At 41.1% G+C, this 23,789-nt stretch overlaps 5 protein-coding genes across 5 annotated transcripts; 2 read left to right on the forward strand and 3 right to left on the reverse strand.

The window, feature by feature from the left end:
- Positions 1–118: 118 nt before the first annotated feature.
- Positions 119–10,967, reverse strand: LOC145907408 (uncharacterized). The gene is made up of 19 exons (XM_082994824.1): positions 10,398–10,967; positions 10,057–10,190; positions 9,565–9,675; positions 9,380–9,439; positions 9,173–9,278; positions 8,538–8,677; positions 8,041–8,248; positions 7,549–7,573; positions 5,886–5,915; positions 5,244–5,838; positions 4,459–4,573; positions 4,068–4,200; positions 3,531–3,694; positions 2,308–2,479; positions 2,071–2,138; positions 1,596–1,773; positions 894–1,001; positions 440–566; positions 119–261 (listed from the first exon to the last, which is right to left on the reverse strand). The coding sequence occupies exons 1-19, from the start codon at positions 10,934–10,936 to the stop codon at positions 119–121; spliced, it is 3,156 nt and encodes a 1,051-aa protein (XP_082850950.1). The 5' UTR covers positions 10,937–10,967.
- A 1,200-nt stretch (positions 10,968–12,167) lies between these two features.
- On the reverse strand, positions 12,168–15,192 carry LOC145905938 (uncharacterized). Its single transcript, XM_082993268.1, has 8 exons — positions 14,621–15,192; positions 14,406–14,559; positions 14,105–14,347; positions 13,538–13,765; positions 13,362–13,480; positions 12,764–12,971; positions 12,489–12,673; positions 12,168–12,429 (listed from the first exon to the last, which is right to left on the reverse strand). Exons 1-8 carry the CDS (start codon positions 15,190–15,192, stop codon positions 12,168–12,170), a joined length of 1,971 nt encoding a protein of 656 aa, XP_082849394.1.
- Positions 15,193–16,355: 1,163 nt separating this feature from the next.
- On the forward strand, positions 16,356–19,052 carry LOC145907409 (gamma-aminobutyric acid receptor subunit rho-3-like). The gene is given in 10 exon segments (XM_082994825.1): positions 16,356–16,641; positions 16,775–16,842; positions 16,908–17,028; positions 17,212–17,314; positions 17,456–17,538; positions 17,606–17,770; positions 17,827–17,982; positions 18,209–18,270; positions 18,432–18,566; positions 18,768–19,052. Coding segments are annotated over 10 exon segments (1,464 nt in total).
- A 178-nt stretch (positions 19,053–19,230) lies between these two features.
- LOC145906644 (polypeptide N-acetylgalactosaminyltransferase 4-like) lies at positions 19,231–22,690 on the forward strand. The gene is made up of 11 exons (XM_082994095.1): positions 19,231–19,689; positions 19,744–20,082; positions 20,672–20,813; positions 20,996–21,142; positions 21,195–21,325; positions 21,495–21,713; positions 21,768–21,950; positions 22,011–22,142; positions 22,196–22,327; positions 22,382–22,516; positions 22,577–22,690. The coding sequence occupies exons 1-11, from the start codon at positions 19,231–19,233 to the stop codon at positions 22,688–22,690; spliced, it is 2,133 nt and encodes a 710-aa protein (XP_082850221.1).
- Positions 22,691–22,757: 67 nt separating this feature from the next.
- On the reverse strand, positions 22,758–23,482 carry LOC145906573 (transcription factor 15-like). The gene is made up of 4 exons (XM_082994007.1): positions 23,221–23,482; positions 23,071–23,164; positions 22,904–23,013; positions 22,758–22,847 (listed from the first exon to the last, which is right to left on the reverse strand). The coding sequence occupies exons 1-4, from the start codon at positions 23,449–23,451 to the stop codon at positions 22,833–22,835; spliced, it is 450 nt and encodes a 149-aa protein (XP_082850133.1). The 5' UTR covers positions 23,452–23,482; the 3' UTR covers positions 22,758–22,832.
- Between the last annotated feature and the right edge of the window lie 307 nt (positions 23,483–23,789).

Raw genomic sequence — 23,789 nt, forward strand, 5'->3', positions numbered from 1 at the left:
CTTGTCTGGCGGAGATCAAATATATTCCACAAAATGACGCAGACAATTTTACCTCTCCCTAAATATTCATGTGAAATTTCTAAAACAAAAATTATCCCAACTTCACGAATCATGTGAATCACTGAGAGACCCCGTGATAGCTCATTTCGTGAGAGATGAAAGCAGCCAATGAGCAAAGCACGCCCGAAGCGATGAAGAAGAAAACCGAGATCTCAGAGGAAAAATCTTCCAGGATGTTGAATTCCACCGAGTCCTCATCAGCTGACAGAAATATCAAATGTTTTGAGTCCCCACCATCGCGTTAACACAAACTTATGAGAAATAGACTTTAAACGAAAGCTGGTTATCTTTGGATTCTTGGTACTTGTGGTTACTTTAACGTTGGAAACAAGATTCATCGAAGCATTTTAAAATAATGCAGTTGAAACTTTCCTCCTACCGATTTCTCGTGTTGGAGAAGAGCAAGTCTTCCCGTCATCCATCAAGGTCATCGTGTCATCCGGACACGTGCACGAGACCTTTCCTGGGTCGATGTCGGAGCAGAGATGGGAACATCCGCCGTTCTCCTGGAAGTAAATATAACTTACCCCTCATCCGGTTTGATAGTTCAAGTTATTGTGGAGGGAATTTAATAACAATGTAACTACGTGCGGCTTGGGGAAGCATTTTTCGATCTGTAACGAGCAGACTTATCAGCGCTATATAAACCGTAACATGGACATAACCTATGAGTTGTGACAATCATCATTCGAATAATTCATTAATCCGAACGGCAGAAAGCGCCTTTACAAATTTTTGTGAGAAAAATTGTATCATGACCCCCTCCGGCATTTCCGCTATTGTTCCAAGTTGTACAGCTCACGGTATCACGTAAACATCATACGATAACTCACGTATGCACATGATTTCGGTGGCTTGATTGTGATTAGTTCTGATCTTACTTCATGAATTGATTCTCCACGACCCAAATCTCTCTTCTTGCGAAAAGGTGGACAGGAGGCCTGAGGTAAAAGTGCGGTGTCAGCAAATTTGAACGCAGCAATACGAACTATTACAACGATATTATCGTGCAGCAATACGAACTAATACAACGATATTATCGTGCGAGGTTGTCTGGAGTCGCCTGGAATTCAACTACATGAAAAGTCGAATGAAGGTGTTTTTAATGGAAGTTTTTTTTTCGCAATTGCGTCGCAAACATATTTATCTGTTATTTTGAGTTAAAACATGGGATAATGTCATGGAATTACGGCGGGAATCATCTTGTTCAGGTCGGCGACAATCACAGATAGGAGAGAAACATTCACAGGTTTTCACGCGAAGTCGCTAAAATAAACTCACAAGTTCTTCTGGCAAAAGTTGATGTTTCGGTCGTTATGCAATCGAATCAGGACAAAGAGCGTAAATTCACCCAAGTAAATTATTTCCACCAGAAGAGCTTGTGAGTTTATTGAACATTTTCCTTGGAAGCGTCAAAAATAAATTAAATTTACTAAAACTTTGATATAATTTGACGCGCGACGTTTAGAAGGTTGTAAACCACTGGGTGAAAGCTAGGTTTTGGCCTCGTCGTTTCCGATCAAACGAAAACTCACAGATTCAGTGCAGTTGTTCCCAGGAACTGTTTTATCGCAGACGTGGACGAAGCAGGAGATGTAGATTATCTGTTCATCAGTCGGGTTGCTCGTCCACAGGAACGACGAAAAGGAGAACCTCGATTTTGAGCTGTTTCTGTCTTCGATAATCGTCACTGTTGCAGGATCGTCGGGGCAGCTGAAAGAAATGTTCGAGATTTAAATCGCGCGTTTCTGGGCTCGGTGAATTTTGAGGATGCAAAATAGCGAAATATTCAAATGAGATACAAAACTACATGACGTCACAAAGAGTAGCCATGAAATGACAGCCTTAAGAAATTTGTACCAGGTTTTAATAAGTTATATAAGAGAAAACCTCAGTCATCGTCATTATGTTGTTTCAGATATATAAATTTCGCCTAGAACCCATCACTAAAAAAGATTTGAACAAATATCACTTTATGACCTGTGAAAGCTGCAAAAAAAGTTGGCTCACCCATGGCTAATGAAGTATATGACGTCACCGGAGCAGAAGCACCCGTCGTAACTCACACATTCGTCGATCTAAAAGGAAAAAAAATAACTTGTTTCATCAATGGAATGGGACATTCATCATTAAAATATTAAGTTACATCTCGACTGCGGTGAAAGATGATATCACAACTGGCGCTACATTAGCAACTGTTCGCACTGGTATTCGAACCATCAACCTTCGGGTATAGGATAGACTTGCCTGAACAACGTAGGTATCCGGATCAGATTCGAATACTTTTAACCCGACGTAAACTGGATCCGGAACTTGCACTATGCCGTCGGTGACGGGTTCTGAGAACGATGAATCGGAGAAAAGAAACATTCCGACGCTCATGGAACCCGAACCGAATCTCATCGGGAATTGGAGTGATCTGCAAGAGGTGCAGGTTAATTGGGGGGAATTTGACAGGGGGTCAAAGGTGAATACCTGTATACAATGCCTGTATACAGTGGATAAATAGGTGTTTACAACATCCAACGTTTAAGTGTTGTGGCCAAAAAGCAAAAAAATATGCAATAACATCACTCTTTACATCAAGTCATGCAGAAAAGTCATTTTTCGTTACAATCGCGTTGTTTCTGATATGTTTATATATTTAGCCTACATTAGGTATCGTCAGTATCACCGAAAACCTTGGAGCCGACTAGTTTAACTAGGAAAGTCTAAGCTGGTATGCTACTTATGCTAAAGCAAACGTTTCAACTACTACTGTGTATCAGTTCCGCAACTCATTCTTATATTTTCTTTTTAACTACTTGGCACTGATGATGAACACAGTGGTGTTTGAAACGTTTGCTTCGGCATGAGTAGCATACTAGCTTAGACTTTCCTTTATAAATCATTTTCTTGTCACCTCCCAAGGTTTGGATCTTAGATCAGCTTTTCTATTCAAACTTCCTCAAGTGACCACAAATTTACACCAAGGAAGCCCCAGGCCGGCAAAATTAAAAGACCCAGGGGTCAGATTTGGCCCCACGGGACCGCAGTGCGCTCATGTCTGCTTTGTATTCATTTTGATCTCACCAACACAAAATCATACACATTTAGTTTCTGTCTTTTAGGTAGAATCAAATTGTTTTGGTGAATTTATCGACCGGTTTGAAAACAACTCAGTTTCTTCAGGTTAATTTCTTTGTTATCGTGGAACGAAGATATTTGAGAACTTATGATCAAGCCTAGTCTTGGACACATTTGAGCTTAAAACGCTTAAAAAGGTCCAGCAAATTTGACATAAAGACCAAAAGGATTCAAATCTGATTGATTTTTTTATGTGAAATACAGACTTTGTTTTCTAATCGTGTCCCGCGTTTTCTGGGATCGTCTCCACGTAATTTCGTGGCGTAAATGCCGGTGCAGAGTCCCGTAAACCTCTGCATATTGACGCAACACCAATGCAGCATCTGATATTCACCAGCACTTACTTTCGTTCAGCTGTAACGGCGCCGGCACTTAAAGTCACTTCTCTTCTCACCGCGCAGACCAGCGACACGTCAACGTTTCTATGGCGACCGATTATCTGGCCCACGTAATTGTAGCGGGCTCGGAAATTCAAGTTGTATTGGAAATCTATTGAGTCGTTCGTGTCCTGAAATGAAGAATTGTTTTAATGCGGCAACCGTTATAAGCCAATCCCCATGTATCGGAGGCCGTACTACTTTCCTCTTAACAATACCGTGCTCTTCACTGTTTATAATGTTGGTAAACTTTGCGAATTAGAGGCGGTTTATTCAACTTTTCTGCATGATAACAAAAAGAATTATCCGCCCACAGGTTATTTAGCACCTTAACTAAACAACACGCGCCTGTCCATGTACTTATTGCTGGCATGACAATTTTGCTGGGAAGACCTACGTTGCCGATTACCCGTAAAGTTTCACGTGTTTAAATTTCATTGGATCAAGTTTGCTGACAAAACGAGTCTGGGGGTTTGGCGTCGAACACAGACAACTTAAACTCACACTGATTGATGGATTGCAGGAGAAAATATTTGGAAGAACCAGAATCTGATCCCGCATTTCGCATAATTCCTCGCCCGAATCTCCAAGCGAGAAATCGACGGCGTTGATTCCTTGCCTTGCGCAGTGATTCAACCTTTAACATTATTACATGGGAATAACGGTTTTCAACACTGTGGCTGTGCTTCATACCGCATTCCCCCTAAAACTGATGATTATAAAAAAATCTTTGCAATCGGTAAAATATTTATAAATGGAAAAGAAAATATATGGAAAAAAGAGCCAGAATATTTATCAAGGAAAAAACATATTTTTCTTGAAAAAAAAGTTACGAATAAATTGGTTGAACGTTTTTCGTTTGCGTCAGTGATGGTTTATGGAATTATGTGCTCACGTGATTGCGGTTCCATTATTATCGCAGAACAACTTGGCACCGAGATATGTTTCGTATTGTTCAGAATTGCCTTCAGTGTGAGCGTCGAGGGGGACGGTGTCGAATGGCGGACATTCTGCAAAGAAACAACAGTGGTTGTTTGTGGTTGTTCCGTAAAACGAACAAGTTCTGTTCAAGTTTCTTTGCTGTTGAAACTCGTTTCTAAAGTTTACTGATAATGAACGCAGTGGTGTCGAAACTTCTACTAAGGATGATTAACAACATGATAGCTTTCCTGATTCGAACAAGTTCTCTGGTACGAAGTTGATTAAACGGAATAGAAAAGTCAAAGCTGATATAAATCATAATACGAACAAACGTTCCGCACAGCACTACTGTGCTCATCATCAGAGATGTGAACTGACTGAGTTACAGCAAGGAGCGCAGAAGCCAAACATCACGTGACAACAACTACCCTCGAAGAACCACCATGGTGACGTCATCATTGAAGATGTGTCAGGCTACATTTCATATTTAGGGGTGCAGTCGGAACACCCACCCTGCTGCACCACAGGTGAAACACATTTTATTTGTGAATGGAGTCAGATATTTGGACGACATCCTTTTGTTGGACTCGGAATTAATTTCATGAAAAGATGGAGTCATTTTTCTGGTTTGGAATTTTTTTTATAAATCCAGTTTTGCCCGAAATATTTAAAAAAGAATTGAAGCGACGCCCGTGGAACAGGGAAAGTACCTGGCGCTTGAACAAATCATATTTTGAAAAACTGTAAACAAAACCTTACCAGATTTCTGGCAAATAAAGTTTTTCGTTGCCAGGCAACTCTGCGTCGACCAATCAGAAGCGTTGCATCCGCTGGAAAGATGACAATTGCGGAAAGCCACAACAGAACAACTGGAGGAACTCGGCTCCCCCTGGGCCCAGTTATCATAACCCCCTGGTTGCTGGGCAACGACCGTCATCCCATCACATGTGTCGGTACTAATGCAGGTAGAATCGTGCACTGCTGCCACCAAGTGGGGACCGGCAACATTTGTCTCACAGAAGTCAGTTTCAATCGAGCAGTTGACGAACGAGAGCGGGTTCGACGCGATCGATTCCAGCGCCGATTCCGCGGCAAATCTAAACGCACCGAACCAGAACTCCCTGTCACGTGTTCGCCCGACCACGTGCCTCATAAATTCTTCCGCGCTTTGGTCGATTTGAGCAAGATTTCCTCCATACCTCTCGCAGTAAAGGTATGCCTCCGCTGCGGTCGCTTCGTGGTCGCTGAACAAGTAGATGACGTTATTGTGGAGAAGTTCTGTAACAGAGAAAAGTTTGAAATCAACATCTTGGTCGAAGATCTTCATCCATTTCATACCAGTGATGTTTAGTTTCTATTCAGACCATGAGATTGTTACAAACCAAGCAAAAACCAACTTACCAATGCCTCCCACATTCCCACTTTCAGGATCTGTAAAATAGAAATCACGTCAATAGAACAAAATTGTTAAATGTTTTAAAACACGATAGTTTAAAACCGTATGAAATCAAACATATTTCGTATACCACGTTAACACAGAATTGGTTTATCATAAAAACATTGCTAAGCAGGTCTAATTATAGTTGCGGTATTTTAAAAATCCTGTCAACGTTAAGTCGAGGCATTTCAGAGAAAAAAAATTTCCTGCGGATCACGTGCAATTATTGGTGGAACGCAGTCTTCACGACTTCAACATAAACAAATGATATCCATGGGCCCCCAGAATATTTATGGGTCCGTTGCACCCCCCCTGGTGGGGTTTGAATCAAAGATATCAAACTTACGGGGTAGAGCTTGGGTGAGAGTCAGAATCCAAACAACTCCCAACGTAATCAAAGTGGACTTAATCCCTCTATCCATATTTCCTGATCACGTGATGCCTTATATCTGACAAAACAGAGGTTTTACTCGAGATGCGAAGCCCAGTCGCCAAACTTTAACAAATTTCAAGTTTTCCCACGAGGGCCCGATTCACGAAATTACCAACACATATAATCACGCGTTTGTGACGTAAACGTATTTCTGCGATGAATCCAACTCTAACGACTCTGTAAATTCGCACCAGAATCACCAAACAGTCTTATTATGAGCAACACAGACTTTGTATCGGATTTCGAGAAAAAATCCATGTAATTTGTCGATATGATTGTTTTCTGGCGATGCCTAAATGTAGGCCTTATTTACACTTATCAGAAACAACACTAACACAACGACAAATGACTTCAAACTAACTATCCCATGTATCCTGTCAAAACCCTATATCTCATGACCATATGACGTTTCACCAACCACTAATCACAAGCACGCCTATATATCAGCAAAGATGGGATTTAAATGCTTTCAAATTTACATTGAAAAACCACCTGTATCTCAATCATATCCAAATATAACGACTGTTTCTCGAAGACAGAACAAATTAACCAGTTACACAACCTTAATCCTCAATTGTTCTAATTACAATGCATCGTTTCGACTATCCGCCCGCACAGGAAGTTGTGCCTCTGACTCATATTCTACCTCCCTCTCGCGACCGATGCAGGCTAGGGGATAAACATGTTATGAAGTGAGGGAGGGTATGTAATCTCCAGAAAATGTTTTCGCACTGGAATTATTAAAGTTATTTACAAACTCACGAATCAGCCTTCGTTACAGCGAATTCCCGCGTTTAAATTTAATTATGTTAAGGTATTTGTGGACTGAGGTTTACGTTAATGCTGCGTTGGTCTCTTGACAAATCGCTATGAGAAGCAAATCTATGTTGAAATATTGACAGGGCGGCAAATATTCGATGAAATCCCGAGTAAACATATTAACATAATATTATCCGAATAACATCATGGATTTGAAATAAAATAGTGCCACGGATAAATTGATGAAGATTAGACGGGTTAAATAAAACAACAGCAACGTCACAATGGTGGAACACGTAACAATATCGTACAATAGAAATCAAACACAAGCACACTTGTAGTGAGAATGAAACGGTGTAAAAATATAAACAATCCATGGACAGAGGAAAATACTACTACACCGGGTCACAAAGTTTTTTCCAAACTTGACCCACATATAAACATGTGTAAAACAGAAATCTGTGCGAATTTTAATGATTAGGCGTGAACAGGGCAACCACCTGTTATTTTTGTTTATATATTTAAGTTGAAATACTACACGAAATCGTAGCGTTAATATTCGCACAGATTTCTATGTTACATAGGCTTATATGTGGATCAAGTTTGGAAAAAACTTTGTGCCCCGGTGTAAAAGTATCTACCATGGACAGAAGGAGGAACTTTACAAACTTTAATGAAGTTTCGACACCAAAATATATATTTCAAACAGTGAACTTGTTAAAAACGCAACAAAATCATGTAAATTTACAAATTCGGTTCAATTTTAATAAATGTATTTTATGTAACTTGAAGTTCAACAAATGCAAACTATGCATATTTATTTAGAGCTGTTTCAATTTCAAAAGGAAACATTGCTGAAACAATAGGTTATATATTTGTGGAAAGCAACACGAAGAAACGTTTCGTGGAGTTATTGTGTTCGTTACCTTCCTTGCTGGCCAAATTCTTCCGAATTCACCAAAGTTATTTCTGTAATTTCGGGGAAAGATCCAAGTCTAAGAGGGAACGCGTAATACACACTTCCCTGGGAGACGTAGACAAATGTGTCCTTGTATTTGTACAATCCGTTAAGAAATGGATTGATGAGATACGCCAACCACTTGATGGGGTACATCTGACCTCCATGTGTGTGACCTACAATGTACAATGTATGTGCAAAAGAGCTATAGTAATCGTTGAGTTACATACAGAAGTGTTTGGACCTAAAGGGGCTCATCAGTGCAAATTACATCATCAAATTGTATCAATCAAAATGTACAAAGAAAGTTTGCCTCATGTTGGGGGAGAATTTGGTCATCAGACAGCAATTTAAAAATTAAAACAAAATTTTCTAATCTGTGTTAATTAAGTTATAATTGGGCACAGAAATGTTGCACGACACATGCTAAAAATAAGTTTTTGAAGCCGGAAAACACAGGGTTACCTGACAGCACAAGCTGGAGGTTAAGACCAGAATCAATCGCTATCTGAGCAGCTCTTGGTTGGTGAGCGACCAGTATGGAAGCGTGCGATGAATCACAACCCTTGTAAGCAGCCTTTAAATCCATACCATGACCTTTATATCTAATAGCAACAAATATTTTGTTATTGCTGCTGCCAATGTCAGGTATTGTATAACTTTCAGTAGATTACCATCTTAAAAAGGAAAAAAAAGTAATGTAGATTGTAACCTTGAAGTCTCGCTGCATGGCAACTGTGGTTAAATGCAATTTACACTTTCGAAAGGTCGATTCTTAAAAACTATTTGCATCAAAGTTTAAAACTAGTTCTGGGCTGGTTGAAATACAACTTATAATATTGTTGTCAACACCATTAAACTAACAAGTTGAGGCTGATAAACGGTTTATCCATACATGAAAGGGTTTTCATATTTACACATAACCGACTATGTACAGGAAATTCAGCTACACAGGTGAAATGGTAGTGGTGGCACAGAGTGAGTTCATAACATCAGACTGAATAACATCAACTTATCAAGGAAGTACCAACCAAATTGCAACAGGTTTGACTCTCAGAAAGGAAACTACCAAATATTACGATCGAAACCAAATAATTCACCTAATTTGGTCGGCTTGAAGGTCGTCAGTCCCCAGCAAACACAACCAAGATTTATGATCGCTTCCTGCATAGATCTTCACATTTGAGTTGTGCAAGATTTGAAATCCTGATTGATAAACAACAAAATAAGTTTTGTAAAACTCAGATTTAAGCCCTTGATACACACATACGTTTCAGCAATAATTTGAAATTTCTGGAAAATCTTACCTAAACCTTTCAAGTGGGAAAACCAGGCTTCGACGTCCCCAGTGTAATATTCATGATTTCCTGCAATTGTTACATAAATAATGATAAAGAATGTTTTAAACAATCACATACAACACAAGCAAGCTGTGCTCCACTTTTTTATTAACATGATTATATTGTTTTTTTACTTGGGAAAATATTTTTACCAGTTGCAAAGTATTTTCCCATGGGTGGAGTCAGCTCCTGCAACGGTAAAGCTGCATCACCGATTTCTTCAACTGTGCCGTCGGTAACATCACCAGCAAGCACTACAATGTCTGTAAAAATTTCCAACTTTAATCGGGATATAACGGACAGTTGATAAATCCATTGGATCTTGATAAATTTTTTTGAATTACGAAAAGCATTTGCGTTTCATTTGATTTGATTCTTAGCAAAATAGGTAATTGGTGATTTCCAACTTTATTATAAACAGAATATTAAAAACATTGATAAATCTTTTTTATAGTAAGCTGCAGACAGGCCACTGTTTGAATCTAATTGGTCTCATCAGTGTAACTATGGTGTGAATTATAACGATCTTAATTGCTAAATAGCGGGCAACATTATTGGCTCTATTGCTTGTGCGTTGATAAAATACCAAAAACAAACACTATTTAAACACTAAAAGCAAAAAAGATGTTTGTTAAGTAAACAACCTGCGTTGATGGTCTTGGTTTTCTGTACAAGTCGGTTCATCATGGTGAAACCCACTGTTGGACCAAGGTGAATGTCGCTTAGCAACGCCAGTTTCATGCTTTTTACCGGAAGATTTTTTATGGGGATTTCGATCCTGAGAAAATAAAACTTTTAAACTTCTCAACAGAAGGTTGGTTACCGACCAACTTATTCGGGAACATAACTGACGGGTTTGTAAATCTTTAATAGAAACAAAAGCCAAGTTATTTGAAAGTTAAGATTCTATTTCCTATGTTTTCACGATTAAATATACAGCTTTGTTTGGTTTATTGCATAACAAACACCAACATTAAAATAATACCTGACGATTTGGGGATCGCTTAATGCCATTGTGACTCCCCAGTATGTGAAAAGACTTGCAGTCGCAACTGCAAACACAGCTTGCTTTCGGGCAGAGAAAAAATTTGGTTTCCTGGAATGCACAAAGAAATCCAATGTGGTCTTCATTGGAAAGTGGATACAAAATAGAATTATATAGGAACCAAAACACGTCCATGATGCCATGCCAATAAACGTGGGGTCTTTGTGCATGAACAAGTTTGTGAATGGAGCGATGTGGGCCAGAGCAAGAAAAGAGAAAAGCAAGATTTTCCAGGTTACTGCACACAGAGCAGGGGTGTCTGCATTAACTGCCCTGGTTACCAAGTTCTTCCAAAGATATTTTGACCCGATATAGAATACCATATTGAGGACAATGTAGAATTGGAACCTGTATAATTTGTACTTGGAACTGTTTGGAAGAGTTACAAATACAACAATCTCAAATGTTAATACTGAGCATATCCCAACAACCCAAGCAATAATCCACATAGCGTTCGTTTTCTTTGCTTTTTGTTCCATTGTACATTCAATTTAAAAACTCTTACCAAAGCAAACTGTTAAAATAAAGCATTTATCCCACGCACTGATAACTATTCAAAAAATAAAACTGAACAGAGACTTTTAAAGCGAACGTATGTCTTTCGAATAATACATTAACATTGGTATAAATACCTCCCAAAGCAAATGCACTGTTAAAATAATGGCAATCAATAACAAAATGCGAGCTTTCTTTGGGCAAAAAAATACACATTTACAACAAAGTAAAGCATATTTATTGATGTGTAAACAAACTCTTTCAAATTTTTCCACCAACCCCGAAAAAATGACTCAGCACAAATTAACTGGCGAGTCATTCTATAATGCAAACAACGAAACGAAAATTTATAAAATCTCTTTCAGCTTTTCAAACCAACATGATACACAGTTGTACATTTGCTAAACGGAGCAATGACTTTGAATCTAATTCTTACTATCAGCATCACTATGAAGACATTCTTCATGAAGAGTTTTTTTCCACTTTCTAATCACGTAAATAGGTTTCATACCCGCTAAAGCTCGAATGTCGAGACAAGCTAGATTGGAATCAAGTAGACTTTATTTCCCAAACCTTGGCCAGGGTTAATTTTTCTGCAAATGCGTGTTGCAAACATCGCAATCCGTCAAAGACGAACGGAAACATACGGGCTCTCGGATGTCAACTCGTGACTCCACACATCCTGCTGTTAAATGAACTTTTTCTGTGTGGATTTTTAAGTGGTGAATTCCAACAGCAAGAATCGGAGTTTCTCACATTAAGTTACTCGTTCCACTTCAAAGTGACAATAAGACCCAGCACAATTTAAATGGTGCCTGTAATCAAGTGCATTTTTCAAACATTTTCTGACACATTGTTTAATTGTAAAGCAAACGTGAATTTATCTTTTCGTAATCTTCTACAACCAACACACGACAATACACAGCTTCCTCTAGAGTAAATCTTATCACAAGAGGGCAGCAAAACATCAGCTGGTTGTACCAAAATATCACCTCAGCCAACGACCTCTTTTACTCATCATGGAACCTCTCACAAACATGTTAATGTTGTTTTACTTATGGATGAGCATATTTATTCTCATGAAAAGAATACATTTTTTTATTCTTTGTTGGTCAGACAAGAGTACTTTTGGTTAGATTGAAAGACAAACAAAAATCACACCAAGACCCGTGTTTATTTAATTCTACAGCAAGTTTGTCACAAAGCTACTCTAAGCTAAGACACGTTTACACCCCAGGTCCGGATAATCACACCAAGTTTCAACCCTGCTGGTCCGGACTGACTCATCGCCATCTGAAAGTCGCTGTCGCTTATGATGTTGTCTATGGCGTAATATTCCTGCCCATTGTGTGGCCCATGGAGTTTGCTGGCGGGGCCGTGGGGCGGCCGGTGGGGGTGCAAATTGGATGAGTGAGGCGACACCTCTTTACTGCCGCCAGCGGTCGCAGCGCCGCTGTTGGAGGCACCGGAAGTCGACCTAACAACGGGATGTTACGTAACACAAGCACCAACGCTTAACAATCGTCATATGGTTACCGTGGGGTGTTGCTAGGTGACGTTGCGTTTGAGTTGCTCCCTCCAGCGGGAAGAGTGTTTGACCTTGGTGATTGTTCAAGGGCACGCAGCACACACGCCTTCCTCCGTAACCTCATTTGGATCGTCCCGTTCCGTTTGTAAATCAGAATAGAAATATAAACTTTGACGTCACTTTCAAGTGGTTTCTATGGAAACAGAAGAAAAGTTTTTGTCCGAATCTGATTGAACGAAAACGAATTCCCTTTTTTTTTCTTTGTAAACGTGGCGTCGATTACTTTTAATATGATGACGACATTAAGTGTGTCGTAATATCGGCGAGGTTGGATCTCCCATCTTCCGTTTCCATAGAAACACGACGTCGCGGTTCGCTTGTTTCGATTCGGATGATAGAGCAATTGCACGCACCACTGCTTGTCCGTATAATCACGTGGAAGATACTGAGGTTCCTGAAACTCCGGACTTTCCTTGGCGAGTATCTGGTACCTGAGAAACGGTTACGTCATCATTTCTACCACGGGAATCGGGACACAGATAAAATAATCTGTCACATTTTATCCGCTGCAGAAATAGTTTAGTGTCAGGACATAATATTCTTTCCTATATAGCTTACTGTGAGTCTAAAAATGTTTTCTTACATTTAATAAATAAAGAATGTGGGGAACATAACACTCATTCACATGCGAGAATTAATTGACGAGAAACGATTAAAACCGTTTGCTTCTAAACAAGGTTTCTAAATTGGGGGTTATGGGCCCTCGGGGTCCACAGCGATCTATATCAGGGGGGAAACAACACTTTTAGTGGAAGGTGGCCCGCGGGCAAAAAAAACCTTTGGCTCGAAACGTAAAAAAATATCCAAATTTAAGCCCACACCTGTACGCGTCCCCAAGGTAAGTGCGCACGATCGATCTGTAATGCAATCCTATCGGTGACTCTTCCACTGCCAACAGCTGTGTTCCATGCATTTGCGAAAACCGGAGGTGCTGCAGGGTCTAAATGAATATGACGTCACAATCGCGACTAATGGTTATATTGACGTCACAACTAACTTTCCGCAAGTCGTCGGTGACTTGTTGGTCTTCCGCTGATCCTTTCTTCCTTCCCATCATCCATCTTTGAAGAGCTTCGTAAAGATAAAACTCGTCCGGAACCAGCAGACTGGAACTTTTTAGAATAGCCTCGACGCAGTCGCCAGGCAGGCTCAGCCAATCAGAGGAGTCCACGAGTTCTTCTATGTTATCAGAAATCGCTCCATCCACACATTTTGACGTCAGATCCTGAAAAACCACGGCGACGAACGAATCAACTCACAAGCACATTATCTACATAAACAGAACCTTGATCCCCCCAACATTCCGCTGCATTTTGAACCGTTGTCAATCGTTGTTACGTATAATAATGAGATATGTCACGACAATGCACTTTAGCTAAATCAGCGTTAACTTAGCGTTAACGTGGTCAATTGAGTAACCACAGATTTGAACACGGTTGAATACCCACAGGTTCGGACGTGGTTGAATAACCACATGTTCGGACATGGTTGGGTAAGCACAGGTTTGGCCATGGTTGAGTAAACACATGTTCGGACACGGTTGAGTAAACACGGACATACTCACGCTCAGCTGGTATCTCGCCGCGTACTTCAACCATTTAACCGAACTCTTCAGATCCCCGTCTTCGATCATTCCGGTGATGAAGGCGTCGCAAGCCGCCCTCAGTGACTCCACTCGGTACTTAGCACTCAACACCAGGAGCGGTAGAGCGCTCTCCGACGTAAAGCTGATTCTTCCGCAGTAAAAAAAACGGAGGAAGTTCCCGAACACTTGCTGGCACTCCTTCGACTCATCCAGCTCGAGTTCCTGTGTATGTGACGTCACAGTGAGATGACAAGAAACAGTGACGTCATCAAGGGTATACCTTCTGGAAGTCTGGACAAGTTGAGCATCGGTCGCTTACGATCAGCATATCCCTAAACACATCGCTCTGAGCCGCGAGCGCGAATTTATGAGAATAATAGCGATGTTCTCCAACCACCAGTATGACGTCACTGAGGTCTGGATTGTCAAAATACCTGAAACATAAAAATAAGTTTATCGAATAGCGGCCAAAGCGGTTACATAACAATTAATGACCTCATCGTGTTTGCGGCAAAGGACACCAAATCCCCAACCACGTGACCGTCGACGTCATGGCCAGCTTCCTCCAATGACGTGCTGCGAACAGAGTCATGTGACAAATCGGCGTGGAAATAATTGTTACCATGCAACCGGTCACGTGATGCAACTTTTTGCAAATAGGCCTCGTACTGCGACGGATTAAGCAAACTCTCTCTCGCCCTCCCCCCAACCTGACGCGCGAAGTCGCGGGCGAATTCCAGAAACTCAATCTCGCTTGGTTTACGTTGTGACGTCATAATATGGTCGCCTTCTGGAATCGTGTCCAAGTGGTTGTGATCACAATCGTCGCTTTTTTCTCCGCTTTTCGATATCACTGATAGTTTTACTTGAGGCTTTGTTACGTCATTAACGTCTGTGTTGTTCGGTAAATCCCCTTCTCCTTGCATTCGAAATCGAGTTTTGTAATGACGTTTTGACGTCATCGGTTCGGGTGCGCTTTTTGCAAATTGATTCGTCACAAATACCTCTGTTATATCGCTGCATTCGGTGTAAACAAACGTCGGCTGTTCTAAAAGTCCTTTGTACATTGTTTCATCACAAACAAACAATCATTCCCCTCTAAACTACAACTTTCTTCACCGGCTGCAACATCTAACGAACTTTCCAACCAAGTACGACTGGTATGAGTTGACACGAGACTAAAGCGCGCGCTTAAGTCGATTTTAAGGGTCACTTGAACTAATTAAAGAAGGACTTACCCGTGCTTAGCTTGCTGCGAAGTCAGAAGAAAAGACGAAGATTTTCCATCGAACATCGACGCGTTCGCCGCCATGACCGACCTCTGCAAAGTGCTGCTATGTATCTGTGATGTAATAATCGATATTCAACAACTTTCGAGAGACTCTCGTACGCGCGACTCGAACCACGTGATCAAATAAGTGCCCATGTTTCAACAAAATACTTGCGACGAAAACAGTTTATAAATTTACTGGGAACCTACTCACACTCAAACTCACTGAGCGCTACAATGTGAAGAAAATTTGAAAAAGGAGGAATTTTTTATTGACTTTATCATGTGAACTTGACGTTGACAATCACAACATTCAGTTTTTACCACACCGGATTCGAATCCTGGATACGAATCCTCATTACTCGATATATATCCGATCGCCATGACCGGTTCCATCAAGCGTTGTTTAATAACTCCGGAAACGTTTGTTTCCATCTTGCGGCCACTATAAAACAAACCACACGAACACTAACGGCGCTGTGCTATTACTATTGCTCGTCAATGTCACGTGATTGTGCTGTTGATAACAAGGCGTTTGGGAATTATTGTGGGTTAACAAATGAAGCATAAGCGACAGGCGTTTAGTGGTTAGCCGACATAATTCACGTTTCAACAAATATTTCTGCGTGCTCTATTGTGAGTTTGGACGAATTAACAACGAAAAGAGTTTTGCTTAATTTACAAACTTCTGATATTACTAACTGAAGGCAAAGATTTTGGAGTTGGTAAAATTTGCACTTGAAGCAAAATGTTTACGACCAGTCTAACTTCAACTTCGACAGCCGTGAACAGAAACGAATTTTGACAAAACACAGTCATAGTTACGTCATAAGTGCAGTGATAAACGTTAGGAACTTGTCGACAGACGCCAGTCAACGGACGATTTTATTTCGTAAGGTCACGCGGAAGAAAAACCAAACGTGTTCTTTATCAACTGATTTGTTGGCAGGCTTGGTAATAATGATCTTTTTCGTGATGTGGCGTCTGCAAACACCTGTGGTTATTTACCTGCTTCTAATTCTGTTTGTTGCAAAATCAGCCAGTGAACACAACCATAAAAATCATAACATCAGAAGAGGTAACTGGATACGTCATCCAACTGGTTTAATCGCCCTCCTCAACGATGAACTTGTTACAGAACGCGGAGCAGCAGAGGAGGACAGCCACGGGACAAAGGTCACCCGACAGATAGAGGAAATGCTCAGTGTCCATTCCTACGAACTCAGCATTCGCCCAAACAACAAAGGTGTCATGACTATTCAGGGAATTTCCCCGATGACGTAGGATCGATAAATAAAATATCCGATATATAAAAATCGTTACGTTGATCGTTGACGCTTGAGGCCGCAAATTGCCATTAAATCTCCGAATATTTGCAGGCTTTCCTGTCCGCGTCAACGTTTCCCTGATGATTGAAAGCATCACCGACATAAGCGAGAAGAACATGGTGATTATTCAATAACAATCAACGTAATCTTATCCATTGTTTAAACCTTGTCATGTCACAAACAGGATCTCACGTTTACATTGTGTATCCAAGAAACTTGGACAGACGAAAGGTTGCGTTTTTATGACGACACAGTGGAAAGCATTGTGCTCCCAAGCAGATTGGTCCAACAAATTTGGATACCAGGTACATAAAAATCTTACCTAAACTATTTTAAAGATAATGCACATAAAGGTTAAGTTGTAAATCAAAGCAATATCTTGATATATTTTTTTGTTAAAAACAACTATCAACACATGTTACATTCAATGGTTTAATGTGGTGGCATTGACCCCAGGTACTTAACATTAAGTTGTCATGTGCTGACAGATTTGTATTTGGTTGGATCAAAGCACTCATTCATACACAAGACAACTGTGGACAACACAGTGCTTAGGTTGTTCAGATCAGGAAAGGTGTTCTACAATGTCAAGTAAGCCCAAATCTGTTAAAATCCACTTATAATTTTGATTAATCTGTTCCTTTGGAACAATTAAACGTATACTTGTATTCACGGAAAAATGCCTGACAGCAACAGCAACGTAATGCCACTGGTAATTGTTTCATCCTACAGACTGACGACAACCGTAGCTTGCCAGATGAACTTATATAACTTTCCACTGGACACAGAGAACTGCTCGCTCATTCTGCAAAGCCGTAAGTGACCAAAAAACAATCTAATCGTGGCTTGTTACGATACAATAACCCTTGTTACGTCATCAAGTGGGATACAATTATAAGGAACTTCAGTTGAATTGGAGTTTACCTGAGCAAGGAAAGTCACTTTTCATGAGTGAGAAGTTGGTTAAAAACATGCCTAAGTTCAGGCTCCTAACCTACCAATATCACTCCTACAACGTTCGAACAAACGAGATGCAGAACTTCGCGGGTATCGGCATTGTGACGTCATATAAGCAATTTTATATTTACCGCGTTTGTTCACAGACGTGAAGGTTTCCCAGTTGCAAATCAACTTTATCTTCCGGAGATATTTGCTGTCGGTTTTCTTTCAGTCCTATTTCCTCGCAATGTCCATGGTGGTCCTGGCAGGCCTGGGGATGTGGGTGGATCCCCAGTCTGTTCCAGCTCGTGTCGCAATTAGTAAGTAGGTGTTGTACCTAATAACCGTGGAAACGCAAATTCCCAAACCCCTTTTATCGGGCCGCAATTCACTTATTGTTGTAACAAGCGTGACGACTGCGTTGTTGGTTTTCAATTCCCACGTGTCTGAAATTTAACACTTAAATATTCATGCGGAAAACTTGGTGTTAAATGAGCAGCAGCCTTGCGACATTACAATGTAGGTCATCCAATCAATGTTCACCAGGTGTAACATCTGTCCTCACTCTCTCAACCATCATCACTGGGCTCAAGACATCGTTACCGAAGGTGATTGATTTGACAATTTCTTTCCTTGGGGGAGCGGATTGTGTTCTAGAAATACTCGTTCCTTCGCGTCGAAAGTCGCCATACATTGTTTGAGAAAATATAAACAAAACCAATCAAAAACTCACAAAACATTCTTAATCTCATTGTTTGTTTTATTCCAGGTTTCCTACTTAACAGCGATGGATATTTATTTGTGGATCTGTTTTCTTTTCATATTTTCAACAGTTCTAGAATTCTGCATTTACAATTACATCATGACGCAACGAAGAAATCGCGAATCCCAGAGATTATTTAAGGTTCGCCAATTATCATAATGGAACACAGCATTAATTCTGGAATTGTTTTATTGCCATCGATCGGCAATTTCAAGATGACAGGGGCACTTAATCGATGCTATTGTGACATAACCAATGTGCTTTGTGTTGGACAGGACAGTGACGTCATAGTTCGGTTGTTAAAAGATTTTGAACTTTATCCGAACCAAAACAGGTACGCAGCAAAACCGACGAAAGTCGCAAAAAGTTCTAAACTGATTGTTTGTCAGATTTCGAACAACGTCAAACGGAGTGACGTCAGACCTTGAAACACTGCTGAGGTATTTGAACAGTGGAATGACGTCATGCCACAGATGTGAAAGCAACGGAGGGCGGAAGAGAGCAACATTTCGTCTTGAGAATCCGGAAGTGATCGAAGTTTACTTCCGATTGAGTTATTTTGCCGCGTTTTTATTTTTCAACGGCGTTTATTGGAATTATTACATTCGACAAACTGTTAGCGCGTGAGTTCGCTCGACAATTACAAGTGGAATTATTGATCGCGCCACTTTTCGAGTGTTCTCGAATTACAACACATGCTTCGTTATGATGACGTGTCGATCACTGTTATTCGTTCATGGTTGGTGAGGGAGGCAAAATGTATGCAAGGAAAATGTTTTAAAACTTGTGAAAGTCAGCAGATAAGATGAGAGTTGCGAGGTTGATGAAGACTGGGGTCAACATAGGGATCTGTCTCCTCTTCCTCCTCATCATTTACCTCCTAAGCTCTGGAGAAAATGATCTTTCCCCGGGTGAAAGAAATGCTGCGTTGGATGGGTATGATCTTTATGTGGAGAGTAATCTTCGCGAGGCTGGGATTGACCTTGAGGATGACCTTGAGGAAGAAGATGAGGGAGATGGTCTGTTTCTCAAGAAAGGTGCAGAAGACAGAAGAAAAATGATGGAGGAACTGGTCATAGTGGTGGTGACGTCAGAGAAAGGAAGTGACGACAAAATCGAGAACGTCATAGAAACTGAAAAAAGTGACGGATTGGAAGCACCAAGCGAAACGACGTCAGATAACGATGACGTAGATGTGTTACGCGACAATGACGTCATGATCGAAAACATCGTGATTGACAGAAGCGAGGATTTGTCTGCCGAGGTAAGTTACAATAAACAAACGAGAAAGCGACATCTAGCGGCAAATGTGTCTTAGTTCGGCAACGAAACTTTCGAGGAGGTCGACGCGGTTCTCAATATCGGGGTATCGGAGTTGGTGGATTCCCTAGCAGAGGAAAACTACACCGCGTCATCGTTTTACGCCCCACACGAACTTTTACCCCACCTGAAGAAGCCCCCGGCCGACAGGGACGCCCCCGGTGAGTTCGGACACCCGTTTGAAATCCCGAAGAAGTTGGGACCCTCGGTTGAGAGACAAGTGAACGAGGGATATCGGCGATATTCGTTCAACGCTCTGGCTAGTGACATCATCTCCATTCATAGAAATCTTGGCGATAAAAGAGAGGACGACTGCAAGGCAAGTCACGTGACTATTGTTTTAAGCAAATCCGCATTATCAGATGAAGTTATGGTTTCTATGCAATCGACATGCTCGTGTGATGGGGGATTAGATTGTTTTGGTCCAAACCTTTGGAAAAAATTGGTTATTCTCAACAAAAATTAAACGAAACAGTGGCCATCTGTATGCAGCTTACACAAAATATAAAACATTCGAACTGGGAATATTTCTGCAACTACGTTTCATTAATATATTTTTCATGTATTTTTTTTTTTACACAAGCAATATGTTTGTAGACACTTGGATCGTATTTGAACCCTGCGTGTGCGTGTGATTTTGACAAACCAAATTGCCTGACGGATGCATTTAAAATCCCAACGTTTAAATGAGAACACCAACCCTATGATTCTGAACATAATGAGACCAAGCAGACGTTTCAAACATAGCTGTCTGTCTGTTATTCGGCACCGCCTGTGCAGTCATCTCAGCCAATTCAGCAACATCACTGATGACGAACACTTGTGTGTCTGAAATGTCTGCTTAATATGTCCAACATCTCAGCTTTGACTTTCTCATTCAAAGTAGTCCAAGTTTTTTGTTTTTCCAGACGATAATATTCGAGAAGCCTCTGCCCACAGTCAGCGTGGTTGTGAGTTACAGAAACGAGGCGATTTCGACTCTCTTGAGAACTCTGTACAGCGTCCTTGAAACGGTTCCTGGGATTCTATTGCAGGAGTTGATTGTCGTCGATGACGCAGAGAAAGGAGGTCGGACGTGGATACGTTGCCACAGAAATATTGAAATAAAAACTTATAGGCGACATTGCAATGCAATTGTTTGACTTTTATGTTACCTTTACCTTATACCGGGATATGGAGTTAATTGTTTGAGGATGGAGTAGGAATACTTTCTGTTTCACATCCAGTTTGGTCAATCTTGTGTTCCGCAGAAACATTCGATATCATCAAGGATGAAATGAAAGACATGGAAATGGTCAAATTTTACAAACTAGATCAACAGCTAGGTGTCGCCAAAGCGCGCCAGTTCGGCGTGAGTCATGCCACTGGTGACGTCATCATGTTTCTCGATTCCCATTGTAAGTATAAACGTCATAATTGGAGACACGAAATAATGACGTAATTGTTTAGGCGAATGCTATGAAGGTTGGGCCGAGCCGCTGCTGCAACGGATCAAAGAAAACCGGAAAGTTGTCGCCCTCCCCATCATGGAAATCATAAACCCCGATAATTTCAAGTTCAGTGTCACTCCTATGCAAAGGGTGAGGCCATGATTAACCTGTGGTAAAGTCCGCATTTCAACCACAAAAACCACTGAATTTTGTTGGTAACATCTAAGTAAGGAACCGAATATGACACCTTTCCATTTTGACACAGGGTAACCTCTATCTCAAAAACCCAGATAATAACCTTTAGTAACCCTAAACCTAGGTACAGAGGGGTGGTTTTGATTGGAGTCTCACTTACCGCTGGCTCCCTCCACCCAAAGAACGCTTCCAGGATCCTCAAATGGATATGACGCAACCAGTGACGTCACCAACTATGTCGGGAGGCGCCTTTGCAATCGACCGGAAATATTTTAACGAATTGGGCGGATATGACGAAGAAATGAAAATATATGGCGGCGAAAATCTAGAAATGTCATTTCGGGTTAGTGATGTCACAATTCAAAACAAATATCGTTTCAATCGTTGTGTTGTTTAGGTTTGGAGTTGCGGCGGTCGCATAGAAATCATACCCTGCAGTCACGTGGGCCATGTTTTCAAATCGAAAACTCCACACGATATTCCTTATGACGTCATACTGCGCAACAAACTGAGGGTGGCAGAAGTTTGGATGGATGAGTTCAAGGCTTTCTTCCTGAAGAGAACTCCAGATGCTGCCAAGGTAACGATGACGTGGATCTACGGTTACCATAACGATACAATACTTTTGTTTTATTATTAGGAAGACGCCGGAAACGTGACAGACCGTAAATTGTTACGTCACAAATTGGAGTGTAAGCCATTTTCGTGGTTTGTCAACGAGATTTATCCCGAGTTGTACATTCCAGAACTTTCCCCACGGTTGAGCGGAGCTGTAAGTGACGTCACAATACTTAATATCACGTGATATTGATGTTTTTCTCCCAGGTTTGCTGCAATTTTGGTCACGTGAACGCTTGCTTAGATTCGCATTCGCTGGAGGTGATTCCTGGCCGGACACTAGGTGTCAGTAAATACAATCCTAAGCTTGAAACACAAAAGTTTGAATTCACGAAACAGGTCAGTGCGGTTATTACGTCACAATTAAGCACGTGACACCTTTTATTCAAACAGAACGAGTTGCGTCAGGCCGGTCATCGCGATGTGTGTTTGTCTGCGAAAGGACAGAAGCTGGAAATCCAGAAATGTAAATTCCCGCTCGAGATGAAGGGGAATTCCCCGCCTTCCCAACAATGGAGGGTCAAAGAGGTACGGTCACGTGACACACAAATCGGTTTTTCATTGGTTAACTTAATCACGTGGTTGCAGGGCGGACTAATAATGAACGAAGAAGCGAGAAAATGTTTGACTGCATCGATTGGTGACGTGTGGTTGGACAATTGTGACGCAACTTCTATACGTCAGAAGTGGAAATGGAAGTGAAAAGAAGAAGAATTGTGTGTTTGCTTTGCGACCTGAATATTTGTATATCTTAAAGAAGCACGAAATTCCGTGAAACTTGTATTGAAAAAAATCCATAAAATCAACAAATAAAAGAACAAAATACAAAACAGGGGAACTCCCATCATGCCAAGTGCTTCTGAAAGTAAAACTTGTGATAAGTTTGTGTTGAAATATTTTTTTTTTATTTTAAACCTTTCTGTTGCGCGTCATACAAAACGTGCAAATCGAATTTCCCGCCTTTTCCACGTCACTTCCCGCCAAACACGGTTGCTCCTCTGTTACATCACAGTTAAGAGTTTGGTCTGCAAATAGTTTGGTAGGTAGAAATAATATTGACGAATATCGTGATGAGCACCCACCCAAATGTTGGATGTAACTCGCCGCAAGTCGTAGGGTTTCCACCTTGCTCAGTCGTCTGTCCACCGGCTCCGTTGGAATCAACGTCCGAAGTTTCTGACGAAAAAGTCGAAGTTGGCGAAACGTCAGAAACATTCGAAAACCGCAAATACCTGAAACGCGATGTTGACATTGGGGGATCTCCCCTTCTCGTTACGTTTTTTCGTCACTTTTCCACAGTGAGGTCGTGTCAGTTTGGGGAAAGCACCCGGACAGTATTCCAGGGACGAAAAGCTTTCCGAACTCTGCGAAACGGCGTTTGCGAACCTGCTCCCGAACACTGACAGCAAGGGGGGCAGGGGGACTTTCCCGTCACCCCTTAGTTCGCCCCCCAAAATACCCATTTGCTCCGTTGCTGTAGCAACCTGATAGGCATTGCAATGATATTCCATGTCTAAATTTTGCGTCCAAGCGTTTCTTCATATCTGCCATTGGAAACAGATAAGATTTAAATTACGAAGTGAGAGAGATGTTTTAAAATCCATCGCAACAAACGGTTGGAAACGACATTTCGCTCCTTCTCATAAAGCAACGTTCACCAGCATTGCAAGGATACCTTTGTTCTTCCGGTAAAACAACACATAAACCTTCATTTAAAGTAGCTTTCTAACCACGAAGGTAACTCATAACGTAACCCATTGTTAAACCCCTAGCCTTAGTTACCTACGGTTACGTTCAAGCT

The sequence above is a fragment of the Ascidia mentula genome, chromosome 6, assembly GCF_947561715.1.
Source record: "Ascidia mentula chromosome 6, kaAscMent1.1, whole genome shotgun sequence".
Classification (NCBI taxonomy): Eukaryota; Metazoa; Chordata; class Ascidiacea; order Phlebobranchia; family Ascidiidae; genus Ascidia; species Ascidia mentula.